Source organism: Herpailurus yagouaroundi, unplaced genomic scaffold, assembly GCF_014898765.1.
Source record: "Herpailurus yagouaroundi ecotype Mexico unplaced genomic scaffold, PumYag 222, whole genome shotgun sequence".
NCBI lineage: Eukaryota > Metazoa > Chordata > Mammalia > Carnivora > Felidae > Herpailurus > Herpailurus yagouaroundi.
The window spans coordinates 3290910-3306515 of record NW_024412453.1 but is presented as its reverse complement, the minus strand read 5'-3'; the positions used below and the strand labels follow the sequence as shown (position 1 = coordinate 3306515).

General features: G+C 38.4%; 1 protein-coding gene across 6 annotated transcripts in view; it reads left to right on the top strand.

Moving 5' to 3' along the window:
* Positions 1 to 15606, top strand: part of REXO5 (RNA exonuclease 5) — a 39920-nt gene that overhangs the window by 5039 nt on the left and 19275 nt on the right. For all 6 annotated transcript variants that reach the window (XM_040458822.1, XM_040458824.1, XM_040458823.1 and 3 more), the window contains exons 4-11: positions 1237 to 1363; positions 2667 to 2763; positions 6161 to 6304; positions 10460 to 10548; positions 11785 to 11900; positions 13234 to 13372; positions 13523 to 13617; positions 14616 to 14718. In XM_040458822.1, coding sequence (XP_040314756.1) covers positions 1237 to 1363; positions 2667 to 2763; positions 6161 to 6304; positions 10460 to 10548; positions 11785 to 11900; positions 13234 to 13372; positions 13523 to 13617; positions 14616 to 14718 — 910 coding nt within the window. The remainder of the gene's footprint in view (positions 1 to 1236; positions 1364 to 2666; positions 2764 to 6160; positions 6305 to 10459; positions 10549 to 11784; positions 11901 to 13233; positions 13373 to 13522; positions 13618 to 14615; positions 14719 to 15606) is intronic.

Below are 15606 nucleotides of genomic sequence, written 5' to 3'. Positions count from 1 at the left end.
CTTAATTTACATTGTTTATTTGCCATACAGAATATCCTAAATTTTTCTTATACTAGTTGCCAATACTTAATTTGGGAATTCCTTTATTAAAATCCAGATACTTTATTCAAAAAACTCTTAAGATCTGGCAGCTGTCCCTGTATTCCCAAATGGCAACAATTTGTCAAATCTGAATAGGGGAATGTACTCTTTAGTGTCCTACCTGACCTGCTTCTCTTTTTTGCATTATCTTTCTGGCTGCTTATTGGTTTGCAACCTTCTTTGGAACTTTCTGGGTGAAAACTGAAACCAGTTCCCCTTACTTGGAGGGCAGGGAGAGACTAAAGAATGAGGCAGGCCATTTTAGGTTGGTAAGTGGCAGTTTTAATAATAAGCAAAGGGAACTTGCATATACAAAGCTGGTCTTGGGTAGGAGCAAAACAAATAGATCCCTACACCTACCTGCCAAATCCTAAAAGTGTACATACAGGCCTTAACTGGATTCAGTCACATATACCATGCTGGTGTTTTCAACACCACATCACTATCTCAAGGCTGTGTCCTTGGAGCAGCTCACAGGTCAGCTGCAGTCATGTCTTTTCAATGACCTTCCCCAGCACCACTATAGGTATTTTGGTTTATAACCCCCAGTGGAGACCCGATTGAAATAATATGATTAAATGTTAAGAATCCCAGTCAATCTTTTTTGTTCCCTTTATGTGAAGGGTGAAAGAGATTTTTTTCTGATATCTTCACTGCCATTGTTAAATATCTAATGAAAATTGCTTTTTATATATACCAATACAAATTGTTTCAAAACTTTTCAAAATTTTTCAGACATCTATCTGAGAGAGATTGGCTAGATACCTCAAAAGCCATCTTCTACATTAACGCATGTTGCCATTAGTCTGTCAGTTTATCTAAAACTGGCTTTCTTGAGGTCAGTCATGTGATTACTTGCTTAGGAAGGACTGCAGAGCAGCTTGGGATCTTGAGGATATGCCTTTGTAAAATTACCTTATTTCCAATTTAAAGCAAATCTTAATAGGATTTTGGATTTGAATGCAATAAATAATTATCTCACGAGATCTTTATTTGAATTCTGTGCATTAAAAGCTGTTCTTTACCAGGCAGTCAGTGAGTGATGATAAGCTCCATTAACTGTTGCTTGCTGCTTTTTTTCCACACTTTCCTTTTGTATGTCTGAACTGACTTGATGGTATCACTTTTAGCTGTTTTGGTTTGATTTTTCAACAGTTGGTGCCAGCTTTTTCACCAAAACCAGCTGAACAACGTGGTGGTTTTTGTACTGCAGGGAATGAGCCAGCTACACTTTTATAGGTTCTATATGGAGTTTGGAGTTCTCCGAAAGGCATTCATGCATGTAAGTTAAGAAAACTTTGTATTAAGGCCTGAATTGAGTCCTCTTATCCAGAGATTAGTGCACGTCTCTCAAACTATGCTCTTTGGCAACCTGATAAAAGAAACAGTAGAGGTTGTAGAAAGCAAAAAAGAGATCTCATGTTGAGATTAGGTTTGTCTCCGATTTTCTTTGATGATCTAGGCAAGACATTTATTACCAGATTACAATCTATATGTAGTCCCCAGGTTGATATTATCCTATTTTATTTGGGTTACGATATTTTCAAAAATTATACAGTTTATGTAAAGTCTTATGTTTTTTGGCCTCTTGACAATATCACAAGATTGGACATGCTTAGAATAGTATGTGCAGCTGAATAGCAGCTGTTATCTCTAGAAGAGGCATGTGCTCTCCATTTTCCCATAGCCACCTCTATTCTTTATTGAACTGTTTCATCCATTTACCCTGAGGGATTGGACTTGGTGAGTACTAATTTAAATCCTTGAGCCTCTATTTTCTTTTTTATTTTCATTTATTGAACACTACATATGTGTTAGGACCTACATCAGTCATTCTGCATGCATTATCTTTAATTCTCACAGTAGTTCTGTGAGAGTTACAGGTGTCTTCTATAAATAAGGACACTGTGAGTGACTTGCTCAGGTTATAACTAGTAAGTGACAGAGCTGGAATTTCAGCCCAAGTGAGCCTAAGGTTGGAGCCCTCAAACTCTAAGCCTGGCTGTGTCATCTTTCCTACCTGGCAAGCTGTCCATTAACATAATAGATAGAAGTGCTTTGAAAAATATAGGGGACTTTCCTCTGTAATCAGAGAAGCAAAGAAAATTTGTGGAATGGGATAAATGTGGTCTTACTTCCTTTGTCACTTTTTTTTTTTTAATTACCTAGTCACTTTTACACATTAAGGAAACTTCTCATTTTGCAATACAAATAGTTAAGGTCTAGACCTTTCATAGTACTGAGTGGGGGCGCCTGGGTGGCTCAGTTGTTTGAGTGTCCCGACTCTTGATTTCAGCTCAGGTCATGATCTCACCATCTGTGGGATGGAGCCCTGCTTCGGGCTCTGTGCTGACAGCGTGGAACCTGCTTGGGATCCTCTCTCTCCCTCTGTCTCTGCCCCTTCCCCTCCTCTGCTTGTGCAAGTGCACACTGTCTTGAAATAAACATTAAAAAAATTTTTAAAAAAGTGCATGCCTAAATAAATAAATACATTGCTAGACATAGAATTAAGTAAAGTGCAAGTCTTTGACATTATCTTAACTGCTTTCAAGCATTTTTATAAAAACTTGTTAATGTATTTTCAGAAATTCCGCTTGCCTCCTCCATCATCTAATTTTCTAGCTGATATCATTGGACTGCAAAAGAAACAAACAACTGGTGATCTATCCAAGATGGTGGAAGGTATGGCTGCGACTCTGGTTTGATGATTTGCTCATTCTAAAAGATATTATGGAGGGGCACCTTGGTGGCTAAGTCGGTTAAGCATCTGACTGTTGTTTTTGGCTCAGTGACCTGATATTACGGTTTGCCAGTTTGAGCCCCCTGTTTGGCTCTGCGGTGGTGGTGCGGAGTCTGTTTGGGAGTCTCTCTCTCTCTCCTCCTTTCTTTTCCCCTCCCCAGGTCATACTGTCTCTCTCTCTCAAACTGTAAAAAAATTTAAATGTATTAAAAAAAAAATAAAAGATATTACGGCTATACTTATAAGTAGGTTTGTCAATCAAGTTTATTCTTGCAAACAACAAAGATTAATTCTAACTAAACAGAAAAACAATTTTTTTTTTCAACGTTTATTTATTTTTGGGACAGAGAGAGACAGAGCATGAACGGGGGAGGGGCAGAGAGAGAGGGAGACACAGAATCGGAAACAGGCTCCAGGCTCTGAGCCATCAGCCCAGAGCCCGACGCGGGGCTCGAACTCCCGGACCGCGAGATCGTGACCTGGCTGAAGTCGGATGCTTAACCGACTGCGCCACCCAGGCGCCCGAAAAACAATTTTTTTAAGGAGAACATGGATCAGTACTTAGGGAGATTAGACAGCAGGAACCATAGGTAGCATTCATGCCTCAGAAACCATTTGGTTAGGTGAGATAAGTGAAGGCTGTCCCTGGATATCAATAACATTTGACTCTTACAGATTACTGTGAATAATTTTTAAACTGTCAGTTGGTCTTTGTAGCCATGAGTATACAAATGGGAATGAAGATCTTGCCTTTGACTAATGTAAGGAACACCCATTAATACTATTCAGAGTAAGGGGCGCCTGGGTGGCTCAGTCGGTTAAGCGTCTGACTTCGGCTCAGGTCATGATCTTGCGGTTTGTGAGTTCAGGCCCCACATCGGGAGCCTCCTTCGGATTCTGTGTCTCCTTCTCTCTCTGCCCCTCCCCAACTTGTGCTCTGTCTCTATCAAAAATAAATAGATGTAAAAAAAAAAAATTAAAAAAAAAACTACTCAGAGTGGGGAATAGGCAGGAGGTTTAGATGCTAGCCAATTGAAAGAGAAATATCCATGATGGCAGTAGTTTTCAAACATATGGGTTGTGTCCATGAGTAAGTTGTAGTTAACCTTCTGTTTTTGTGAGGGGAAGGAGGTAGATGATGGAATAGAACAGAACTTGCTAGAATTCATTGGACCTAGGTAAGTATTAATCAGTGATACTTTTTTGTGTGTGTTCAGCAATAATAATTGAATAGGTATACTGAGCTGACATGAAAAGGTGGTGAGGAGTTGCCAGTGGCTCCTTCCTATCTCCTTTAGGACTGTGTTTCCTATTATCCTCTGTCTCAAAGACCTCTGCTTCCTTCCTTTCCATTGTTCCCCTCTCCTTCCAAGAGATGCCTGTATCTGACCTGCAGCTGTGTTTGATTTGATCTCCACTGTATTTTAAACCTCTTTGAGTGGGGCTTCTGGATGGCTCATTGAGTTAAGCATCCAACTTTTGGTTTCGGCTCAGGTCATGATTTCATAGTTTTGCGAGATGGAGCCCCTTCTTGGGCTCTGTGCCAATAGTATGGAGCCTGTTTGGGATTCTCTCCCTTGCTCTTTGCCCCTCCCCTGCTCATGCTCGCACTTTCTCTCAGAGCGCGTGCCCTCTCTCTCTCTCTCTCTCTCTCTCTTTCTCTCTCTTTCTCTTTCTCTCTCTTTCTCTCCCTCTCTCCCTCCCTCTCCCCCCCCAAAATAGATAAATTTTTTTAAAATATGAGAAATCTTAAAAAAAATTTTTTAAGTAATCATGGAGTAGTCATTATTAGATTCAAAGGTCATGTAAAGACTTAGTATTGCAAAAGAAATAATCAGGCAAAAGAGATTTGATGTGGCTGAAGAATATAATTGTTGGGGATAACTGGAGGATGATGAGTTGGAATAAGAGGAAGTAGTGGTGAGAGACAAGACAGAGAGGTAGGTTAAAGCTTTGTCCTGCAGGTTGTGTTATGCTAAGGACTTTGGATTTTATTCTGTAGGCTGTAAGAAGTTAGAGAGTTATGGTTAGTTCTTTGTTCTTTAAAGGATTTCATTTGCTTCCCATCCTAAATATCAAAGTCCCAAAGCATAGCCTGTAGCACTGTGATCGTCCTTCAATTCAGTCTTTCCTTCAAAATATTTATCTTCCCAATTGACCTATTACTCTTCTTTTGATAACTCCTGTATCTTTATCTCTGGGTCTGATGTCCAAGATTCTAGGCTTGCATTTTCAACCACCTGCTGGATGTTGCTACTTGGATATTTCCCAGTTCCCTCAATCATGAAATAGCTAAAAGCATTTTTCTCATCCTTAAATTACAGGTTCCCATCTTCAATTTGCCTTTTCTGTTGGTACCATTTTTCTCTAAGGTAACAGCCCTGAATTTTAGAATTACTTTTCTTTTGGCTCCTTATACTCAGTCTGCATGACTCATTTCTCATTTCTCTCTCTTCTCCATTTTCCCCATATCTTTGAGGTTGATCTTTCTTAAAGTTATGGTTGTGCCATTTCCCATCTTAGGAATTTGCTGTTACTCTCCATTATGTACTGAATTATGGACTAAAGCCTAATCTCTTGTGCCAGGCATTTGCACTGCTCTACAATTCATTTTTATATTCCTCTCAACTGTTTCCTACACTACTGTCCTATTTAAAGGATGCATTTAAACTAGAAAGCCACCAGGAAACCAGGTGCCCTTTCAAGGCATCTATCTTCTCTGCTTTCTGTTTTCTCATAACTGGTCAGTTCTCTGTATTTCCTGGTTTGATTCTGGAAGCAAGCAATCTGATCAGCTTAGCTAATTACCATTATCCCTTTTGAACATGTCTTGACAAGGAATATCAAGTTGCTGGTCTGCTTGTAGATATGTCACTCTAAAACCAGGTTCCCACTCTCAGTCCAGTCAGTGACTACTCTTGCTTAAAGAACAGGCTGATGCTTGAGTAAGTGGCTAGGAGTGGAGTAGATTTAGGTAGAATGCGCTGTTAGGAGTGGCAAGCACTGTGATGGACAGGTGTAATACACCAACTATCTGAATCCTGCCTTTTCTTCAAGACTCAGCTGATCTTTTCTCTGTTGAACCATCTCTGACCACCCCAACCAGTGTATTCTTCCTTTCATTTTTATAGCTTTTATTATTATAATTCATTTCAGACTTACATTCTCTTTGTTTTCCTATAACTATATCAGTACAAGCTCCTTTGAGTTGAAGCTGGGTCTTAATACATCTTTTGATCTTCACTATGCTTACCCTACACAAGGTTAAGAAATATGTCCTCTGAGGTCTCTTAAACACATATTCTGACAATGTGTATTTGTCCTTTTATTTTTTTTCAGGGTCTTTACCTTCTACCAGTTCAAAAGTCAGCATCAGCCTGCAGAATGCCCCTATTATTCAAAAATATGGCTCTAAGAAAGTGGGCTTAACCAGATGCCTTCTCACAAAGGAGGAAATGAAAACATTTCATTTTCCATTACAAGGTTGGTTTAGACTTAATCTGATGTAGGTAACAATGTAAAAATATTTAGTAGTTTATTTAAAAATACTACTGTTGAGGGGCGCCTGGGTGGCTCAGTCAGTTAAGCGGCCGACTTCGGCTCAGGTCATGATCTCACGGTCAGTGAGTTCAAGCCCCGCGTCGGGCTCTGTGCTGACAGCTCAGAGCCTGGAGCCTTTTTCTGATTCTGTGTCTCTCTCTCTCTGACCCTCCCCCATTCATGTTCTGTCTCTCTCTGTCTCAAAAATAAATAAATGTTAAAAAAAAAAAAAAATTTTAAAAATACTACTGTTGAAAGTTCCGGTTTTTTGGCTGCTTTCCAAATGACTTAGTCCATCTTCTATTAATAAGGAAACACTTTAAGTACAGAGTTTCCTAGAGTATAGGATGTGTAGCACATAAACATGACCTTAAATATCATTGAAATATTCTGTGAGAAAGTTACTCCTTTTTCATTTTTCTTTCATTCCTTCTTAGTATATTAAAAATAAGTCAATATGTTTTTAACACTTCTTTGATACTTCTAATTCTCCTCCCACTCCACCATACCCCATTTTCATTTTCGTCAGTGAAGGTCTGGGCTCAGAGCCTTGGTCAGTTATGTAACAGGAGTTTATGAAAAATGCTTTAATTTTATTTTGTTACCTCTTAATCATAGCAGTAATGTTAAGTTTCCTTTAAAAACAAAAACAGCTCGGGGTGTCTGTGTGGCTCAGTCAGTTAAGTGTCCAACTTCGGCTCAGGTCATGATCTCACGGTTCGTGAGTTCCAGCCCTGTGTCAGGCTCTGTGCTGATAGCTCAGAGCCTGGAGCCAGCTTCTGTTTCTGTGTCTCCCTCTCTCTCTGCCCCTCCCCCATTCGTGCTCTGTCTCTCTCTGCCTTTCAAAAATGAATAAATGTTAAAAAAAAAATTAAAAAAAAAAACAAAAACAACTCTATTTAGATATAGAGTTAAACTACCATACAGTTCACCCATGTAACATACCATTCAATAGTTTAGTATATTTGCAGAGTTCTACAACCATCACCACAATCAATTTTAGGATACTTTCATCACCCTAAAAGAAACCCTGCACTATTATTTTTCACACAACACTACCTTAGCTCCTAGGCCTTCACTACTTTCTGTCTATACATTTACTGATTGTGGATATCTCCTATAAATGAAATTGAACAATATGTGGTCTTTTGTAACTGGCTTCTTTCACTTAGTTTTCAGGTTCACCCACGTTGTAGCTTGTATCAGTACTTCCATTTCCTCTTCTTTTTTTAAATTTCTTTTTATTTTTAACGTTTATTTTTTTATTTTTTGGGACAGAGAGAGACAGAGCATGAACGGGGGAGGGGCAGAGAGAGAGGGAGACACAGAATCAGAAACAGGCTCCAGGCTCTGAGCCATCAGCCCAGAGCCTGACGCGGGGCTCGAACTCACGGACCGCGAGATCGTGACCTGGCTGAAGTCGGACGCTTAACCGACTGCGCCACCCAGGCGCCCCTTCTTTTTATTTTTAAATTTAATTTTAGTAAGATTAAATATAATTTAGTTTTGGGGGGTGCCTGGCTGGCTCAGGTGGAAGAGCATGTGACTCTTTTTTTCTTTTTTTTTTTTTTAACATATATTTATTTATATTGAGATAGAGCAGGTGCATGCATGTGCAAGCAGGGAAGGGGCAGAGAGGGAGGGAGGAAGAGAGAGACTCCCAAGCAGGCTCCACACTGTCAGCATAGAGCCTGATGCAGGGCTCAATCCCATGAACTGTGAGATCATGACCTGAGCCGAAATCAAGAGTTGAACGCTTAACTGACTGAGCTACCCAGGTGCCCTGAGCACGAGACTCTTGATCACAAGGTTGTGATTTCAACCCATTGAGTGTAGAGATTACATAAATGTTAAAATTGTATATGTATATATGTGTTTGTGTACATATATGTGTATGTATATTTATACACATGTATATATATGTAAAATATATACACATACACACATATATGTTCATATATATTATTTAGTTTTCAAATAATATGCATGGTACCATCCATATATTGTAGTTTATCCTACTTATTATAACACTTATACTTTCATTTTTTTAAGATTTAAGAAGCAAGGGTGCTTGGGTGGCTCAGTCGGTTAAGCGTCTGACTCTTGATTTTGGCTCAGGTCAGGATCTCACAGTCATGAAATCAAGCCCTGCGTCGGGCTCTGTGCTGGGTGTGGAGCCTGCTTGAGATTCTCTTTCTCTCCCTCTGCTGCTACCCACTTGTGCACATGCTCTCTCTCTGTCTCTCAAAACAAAAAATTAAAAGATTTAACCAGCAATAATTTTATTTTTTTTGTTGAAGTATAGTTGACACACAATGTTACATTAGTTTGAGGTGTAGAACATAGTGATTAGGCAGCTCTGTAATTATGCTGTTCTCATTAAGTGTAGCTGCCATCTGCCACCTTCATTTATTTTCATTCAAATGATATTCTATATATGGATATACAACATGTTATCCATTCATTAGTTGATGGACATTTGGGTTCTTTCCACTTTTTGGCTCTTAGGAATAATGCTGCTATGAACATTCAGTACAAGTTTTTGTGTGGACATATGTTTTCATTTTAGGAGAGTATATACCTAGGAGTAGAATTTCTGGGTCATATGGTAACTCTGTTTAACCTTTTGAAGAACTCTGAGGTTGTTTTCCAAAGCAGCTGCACTATTTTACATTCCTTTCAGCAATGTATAAAGGTTCCAGTTTCAGGGTGCCTGGATGGCTCAGTAAATTAAGCGTCCAACTACGGCTTAAGTCACGATCTTGCGGCCCTGGAGTTTGAGCCCCATGTTGAGCTCTGTGCTAACAGCTCAGAGCTTGGAGCCAGCTTCAGATTCTGTGTCTTCCTCTCTCTGTGCCCCTCCCCCAGTTGCACTCTGTCTCTCTCTGAAAAATAAATAAACATTAAAAAACATTTAATAAAAAATAAAGGTTTTAGTTCCTGCACATCCATACCAACAGTTGTTATTCTGTCTTTTTGATTATATCCATTATAGTGGTGTAAAGCAGTATCTCGTGATTTTGATTTATATTTCTCTGATGGCTGATGATATTGAACATCTTTTCATATGCTATCTATAAAATGGAGTTAATAGTTCACGTATCATGGATTGCCATGGGGATTAAATGAGTTAATGTACAGAAAAGTGCTTAGCATGGTGCCTGGCACATGATGCTTTTAAGAAGTTATTTTTTGTTATTATTGCTACTAATAAAATAGATAATATCTGGGCAGCAAGTATAAAGTCTCCCAAATTTGGGGATGCTTCTCTTTTCTGGTCTAGATCATATTTAATTATTTTAATTGTAACTAGTTGGAAATTTTAAGGTACCATGATACAGAAGCTAGTCAGTCTCTCAGACTCCTCTGTTTCTTGTCATACAAGATCTAGGTATTTTTATTTTTTTAGCCTCTGTCTGAAGGTAGGAATCTTTGTTGGTTCAAACACTTTGGAGCCTCTTAGCTGAACATGCCTGGTTATTGACACCTGGTTAGGGTACACGATGGAGTGGGTGCCTTAAGCCTATAGCTCTGGGCCTCTGTAGAGAATTTTCACTCTTTGATTCCAGAAAAATGCAGGCATCTCAGAGAAGTCTCAAGGGTAGAGTTCGCTGCATGGGTGCACATGATGAATGTCACTCTGCCTACAGTAAAATCCTTTTAGATCTCTAGTATGGTGGAATCTTATTGTTACTTTTTCTTTATTTAGGAAAGAAAGATGCCACATGCAATTATTGCATACTTTGTTTATCCTCCCTCAATGCCTAACATGAAAATGTCCATTGACTTTGGATTTAGCCAAATTTTAGTTAAAATCTCTGTTCTCATAAGAAGGAAAAATTGTTATTTGACAATTGCTAAGAAGTCCAGGCCCTAGTATCCCCTATAACAGCAGCCTGTATTTCCCCAGAATATAAAAAAATGAGTGGATGGAGAAAGACTAGAGGACAGACGTTGTCTCTTTTTATATTTCGAGTGTCTAACATAGAGAAGGTGCCCAGCAATTACAGTATTTCAGTTTTCCCTGGGTGAGTAAATCTGAGTGATGTTTCCCATCTCTAGTTTTAAAGGCAAATATTTTATTTCTTTTCCTTCTAGGTTTTCCAGACTGTGAAAACTTTGTACCTACCAAATGTCATGGTTCTATAACAGACAACAGTCCTCTCTTTGGACTTGACTGTGAAATGGTAAGTACTACTTTTGATGTTTCAACTGGAGTGTTACAAACTAGAGTAGAAGATGATTTCTTGAGTCTAATGTACCAGTGAATCAGTCCATTTCATTCTAGTATTCAGTTTAAATAACTGAAAGTAGGCACTTTTACTCACATTTTAGAAAACTTAGATATATGCTCCAGGATGAAGAATAAATATCACTTAAGTTTTCTAACTAGTTGTTATGTTTAACCAGATGTCTATACATTACCAGAAGTTTACTCCTTCTGTCTTTTGAACAAGTATTTTGTTCCCCTAAGGACTGCCTCAGCTACCACTGGTTTGGCTTGGTGTTACACATTTAAGATCAGAAGTAGGATTTGTCTCAAGCTCCCTTTGTGTTTCACTTTGTCTAATTAGTAAGTCTCCTTTCAAAGACAGGGCATCCTCTCTCACTTAGTACTCAGGTAACAGTCTCTCATTTCTGAACAAAGTGGCAAAGAGCTAAAATTTTAGAGTCTCATATCAGGGTGTGTATATGCTGGCCTTGCCTGTTAATGGCTTTGTCACCTTGGACAAATCCCTAACCTCTCTCAGTCTCAGCTTCTCTTTGAAGTGGGGATAATAACAGAGGTACCTCATTGGGTTATTATGAGGTGGTATGTATAGAATGCTTAGTATTCCATGAGATGATAATAGAGCATGCTAATTAAAATTACTAGTGCTATCCAGGGGCCCCTGGGTGGCTCAGTCAGTTGAGCATCTGACTTCAGCTCAGTCATGATCTCGTGGTTTGTAGGTTCGAGCCCCACATCAGGCTTTGTGCTGACAGCTCAGAGCCTGGAGCCTGCTTCGGATTCTATGTCTCCCTCTCTGTCTGCCCCTCCCCCGGTTGCGCTCTGTGTCTCTCTCAAAAATACATAAACGTTAAGAAATTTTTTTTTAAATTACTAGTGGTACTCAGCTAATACTGGAATGTAAAACACTCAATAAATGGTAAAATGATGGCTGATGTATTATTTCCATCCATCTTCCTTGAGCACATCCTTTTCAGAGCAATTAAACTGAATCGGTTACCTTAGATGAAAGGTTCAGTACTCTGCCCAGCTTTAATTTCATTCATTCTGTATTCTCTAGTTAGCAAAAGGTTGTGCCATTGTCAGTGGGTCCCCAGTAGGTTATAGTCGACAGCAGTTGATGTAGTCTGAATAATGAGAGGAAGCAAGAGCTTCCACCGTTCAGCAGTCTGACTCTGGCCTGGTCTTTCAGTGCCTCACATCCAAGGGGAGGGAGCTAACACGCATCTCACTGGTTGCTGAAGGAGGCTGCTGTGTTATGGATGAACTTGTTAAACCTGACAACAAGGTTCTGGACTACCTTACCAGGTATTTTTCACCTTGCCTTCTGCTCTCCCTTGAACTGGCAGACTAGAGTGGAATGTGAAAACACAAATAGTTTGTAGTTTCTGTTTAGTTAGGTATTATCTACATCTATATTATGAAAGACAAAGCTGGGGTACCACAGGTGTAAATTTTAATACTGAAATTGCACAATGTCTGTATATAGCTCTTAACCCTTCTTGCTCTCTAATCTTCCTGTGACCTTAAGGAAACACACAATATTTTCCTGGTCTAGAGTCTCTGGTTGTAATCATGATCTAGCAACTGCCAAACAGCTGGAACTTTGCTGTCTAATAAGACCTCATGTGAAAAACCTGCAAATCATTATTTATCAGTCAAAGGATTTTAGAGCTTAAGCTGCCTTGACCTTGAAAACCAATACAAAACTAAGAAATTTGAAGCTCAAAAATTTTTGTCTGCCTTTTTAAGGATTATCATGCAATTTTAGAATACACATTTTATCATGATTAGGCAAAAAAAGCTAGTAAAACATTACTCTTTTTTGCCCATTGAAGTTGCATCTATAAATTGATGCGTACTTAGGCACAGAGAGGCCATGATAGTGATAAAGATTGTCCTATTAGGAGGCATGATAATTAGTATCATCAGTCATTTGTGGCAAAGATGTATGTATAAGTTTGTTTGTCACAGTATTTCAAATATATGGGAACATAGGAAAGTAGAGGATTGATTAAAATATATGAAATCCATATAATGGAATACTCTGTGACCATTTAAAAGGATGTGTTAAGGGGCGCCTGGGTGGCGCAGTCGGTTAAGCGTCCGACTTCAGCCGGGTCACGATCTCGCGGTCCGTGAGTTCGAGCCCCGCGTCAGGCTCTGGGCTGATGGCTCAGAGCCTGGAGCCTGTTTCCGATTCTGTGTCTCCGTCTCTCTCTGCCCCTCCCCCGTTCATGCTCTGTCTCTCTCTGTGCCCAAAATAAATAAACGTTGAAAAAAAAAAAAATTTAAAAGGATGTGTTAAAATAGGTTAATTGATGTGAAAACTTAATGATATATAGTAAATGATAAAATCATGTTATAAAGTAATATGCATTATGATTGAATTTTTATAAATGAAATATATACATGAATATATGTATCACAAGTATGAAAGGATATTTACTAAAATGTAAAAAGTGATCTCTGGGTGGTAGGATTATTGGTCATTTTAAATTTCCTCTTTGTTTATTTGTATTTTCAGCCTTTTTACAGTTAGCACATATTAATTTTTAAAAATACTCTTTTTGAAATGACTTTTCAAGGAGGAAACCTTATTAATATCCTGACCTGTCCATTTCTCTTTTTTCATTGAAAGCTTTTCAGGAATTACAAAGAAGATTCTTAACCCAGTGACAACCAAACTCAAAGATGTACAGAGACAGTTAAAAGCACTGCTTCCTCCTGATGCTGTGTTAGTGGGCCATTCATTAGGCTTGGATCTCAGAGCGCTAAAAGTGAGTATCTGATTTAGAACTTAGTTTTTCCAGTTTATATGCCTGTTCCACTCATCTCAAATCTAAAGTCTTGGGTTCTTCTGTCCCCCAGCCCAGTTGTTTTTTGCTTTAGCATAGGATGCTACTCATTCTATTCTCTTTCCTCCTCAGATGATACATCCATATGTTATTGATACATCATTGCTTTATGTCAGAGAGCAGGGCAGAAGATTTAAGCTAAAGTTCTTAGCCAAAGCTATTTTGGGGTAGGTTGTTTGCATCTTATAATATTGTCCTGATAAGTCACATATAAGTTAGCATATAATATCTTATTTAATGCAAATGGCAAAATTGAGGATCTCTGCTCTTCTTCTTAGTCTGTAGACATTATTCCTTTCATTTCTTATGAATCCTCGGATGCTAATTCCAGAGAAGTATGACTAACAAATGGAAAAATCGTGGGAATACAAAAAGGGGTTTACATTCACAGCTGAGGTTTAATGGATAGATCGGGACAGGGAGGGGCAGAAAAGTTAATCAGAATTTGAAAACATAATGTTCCTATATTAAATGTACAAGCACATGTGTATAAAGATGTTCATTATAGTATGGTTTAAAATAGCCAAAAACCCTGCAAATATTCTGTAATACTGGTTAAATAAATTACATTTATCTGTATTATTGAATACTTCATTATTGTTAAGAGAACATGATGAATCTATATATGTGCTAGTAAGAAAAACTCTTAAGATATTACTGAGGATAAAATGGAGATGCAGAACAAGATCTGTATATCCCCAGATATCAATATGATATAGATTAGATTTAGATGTATCTATAGACACATATATATACTTTTTAAAGGTTTTTAAAAATGAATCAGAAAAGATGTATGGACCTATAAATACATATAGACACTTGCATGCAAATAAAAAATTTCTGGAAGTTAACTTTAAAAAATGGTTACATCTAAAAAATGAGACAAGGGGTTGGCTGGGGCATGGTCAGAGACTTTATTGGGTGGCCTAATGTCCAGATAATATGCTTGCTGTAAACAAAGCCATTTCTGATTGTTGTATATCGTCAGTCCTCTCACTCCTGGTACTCTCATGGCACTTAGGAATAAAGGAATCTTGATTGTTATGATGAAATCTGATTATCAGATTGCTGAAATTTTACATATAACCAGAATATTTGAGGTAGCTGAAAGAACCTGTCGTTAAAAAATGGTCCCAGGTATGTCAATTTTATCTTGACTTTCCAGGAAGGATATACAGTGTCCACATAGGCTTGGTCATGATGCCACAGAAGATGCTAGAACAACCCTTGAATTGGCTCGGTATTTCCTTAAGTATGGCCCAAGGAAGGTTAGTATCTTTGACCTGTGTGTTTACTTTTCTTAAAATTATGGGACTAGAACAGATAGTCACAGACTGCCATCCCCTGTTGTTACCTTTCTTTACAAAGATAGGAGTGTAATTCAAGCTGAGCGTTCAGAATTAAGGCCTATATTACTAGCATAATGTAGTAGATAAGTATGTGGTCTCTGAAGTTGGACTTAATCTGTTTTTAAATATAGGATAGAGGCCCCTGGCTGGCTCATTCAGTAGAGCACATGACTCTTGATCTCAGGGTTGTGAGTTTGAGCCCCATGTTGAGTGTAGATATTACATAAAAATAAAATCTTAACGGGCACCTCAGCGGCTCAGTCTGTTAAGTGTCCGACTCTTGATGTCAGCTCAGGTCTTGATCTCAGGGTTGTAAGTTCAAGCCCTGCATTGGGTCAGTTTCTTTGAACAACTTTAGTTTCTACACCTGTAAAATGGGAACACATTTCTCTAGTTTGTTGGTGGTGGTAAATGAAATATCTTTTATAAAGCTGTTAATATAGTGTCTTGAATATATTAAGCACCATAATGTGGTGGTGATCATTGTATGTTGATAATTGTAATAATTAAAAAATCGACATAGGCTTTTGTTCCTTTGGGGTGGGAGGAGCTTACCATTTTTTCAGTAGCAATTCAGTGGGTGCTAAGTTAGAATAGCACATAAGGGAGACATTGAAGAAGACAGTTTCTGACAGGCCTTATTACAATACATTCTAACCTATTAGATTGTCCCATTGCATATGTTCTATCATGACTGCACTATGAAATAAATTGTAGTCCATTTAGAGCCATGAACACCCAGAATAGTATTTTGTGTCACGGTGGTAGAAAGACATTCTAAAATATCTTATTGGACATATAAATAAT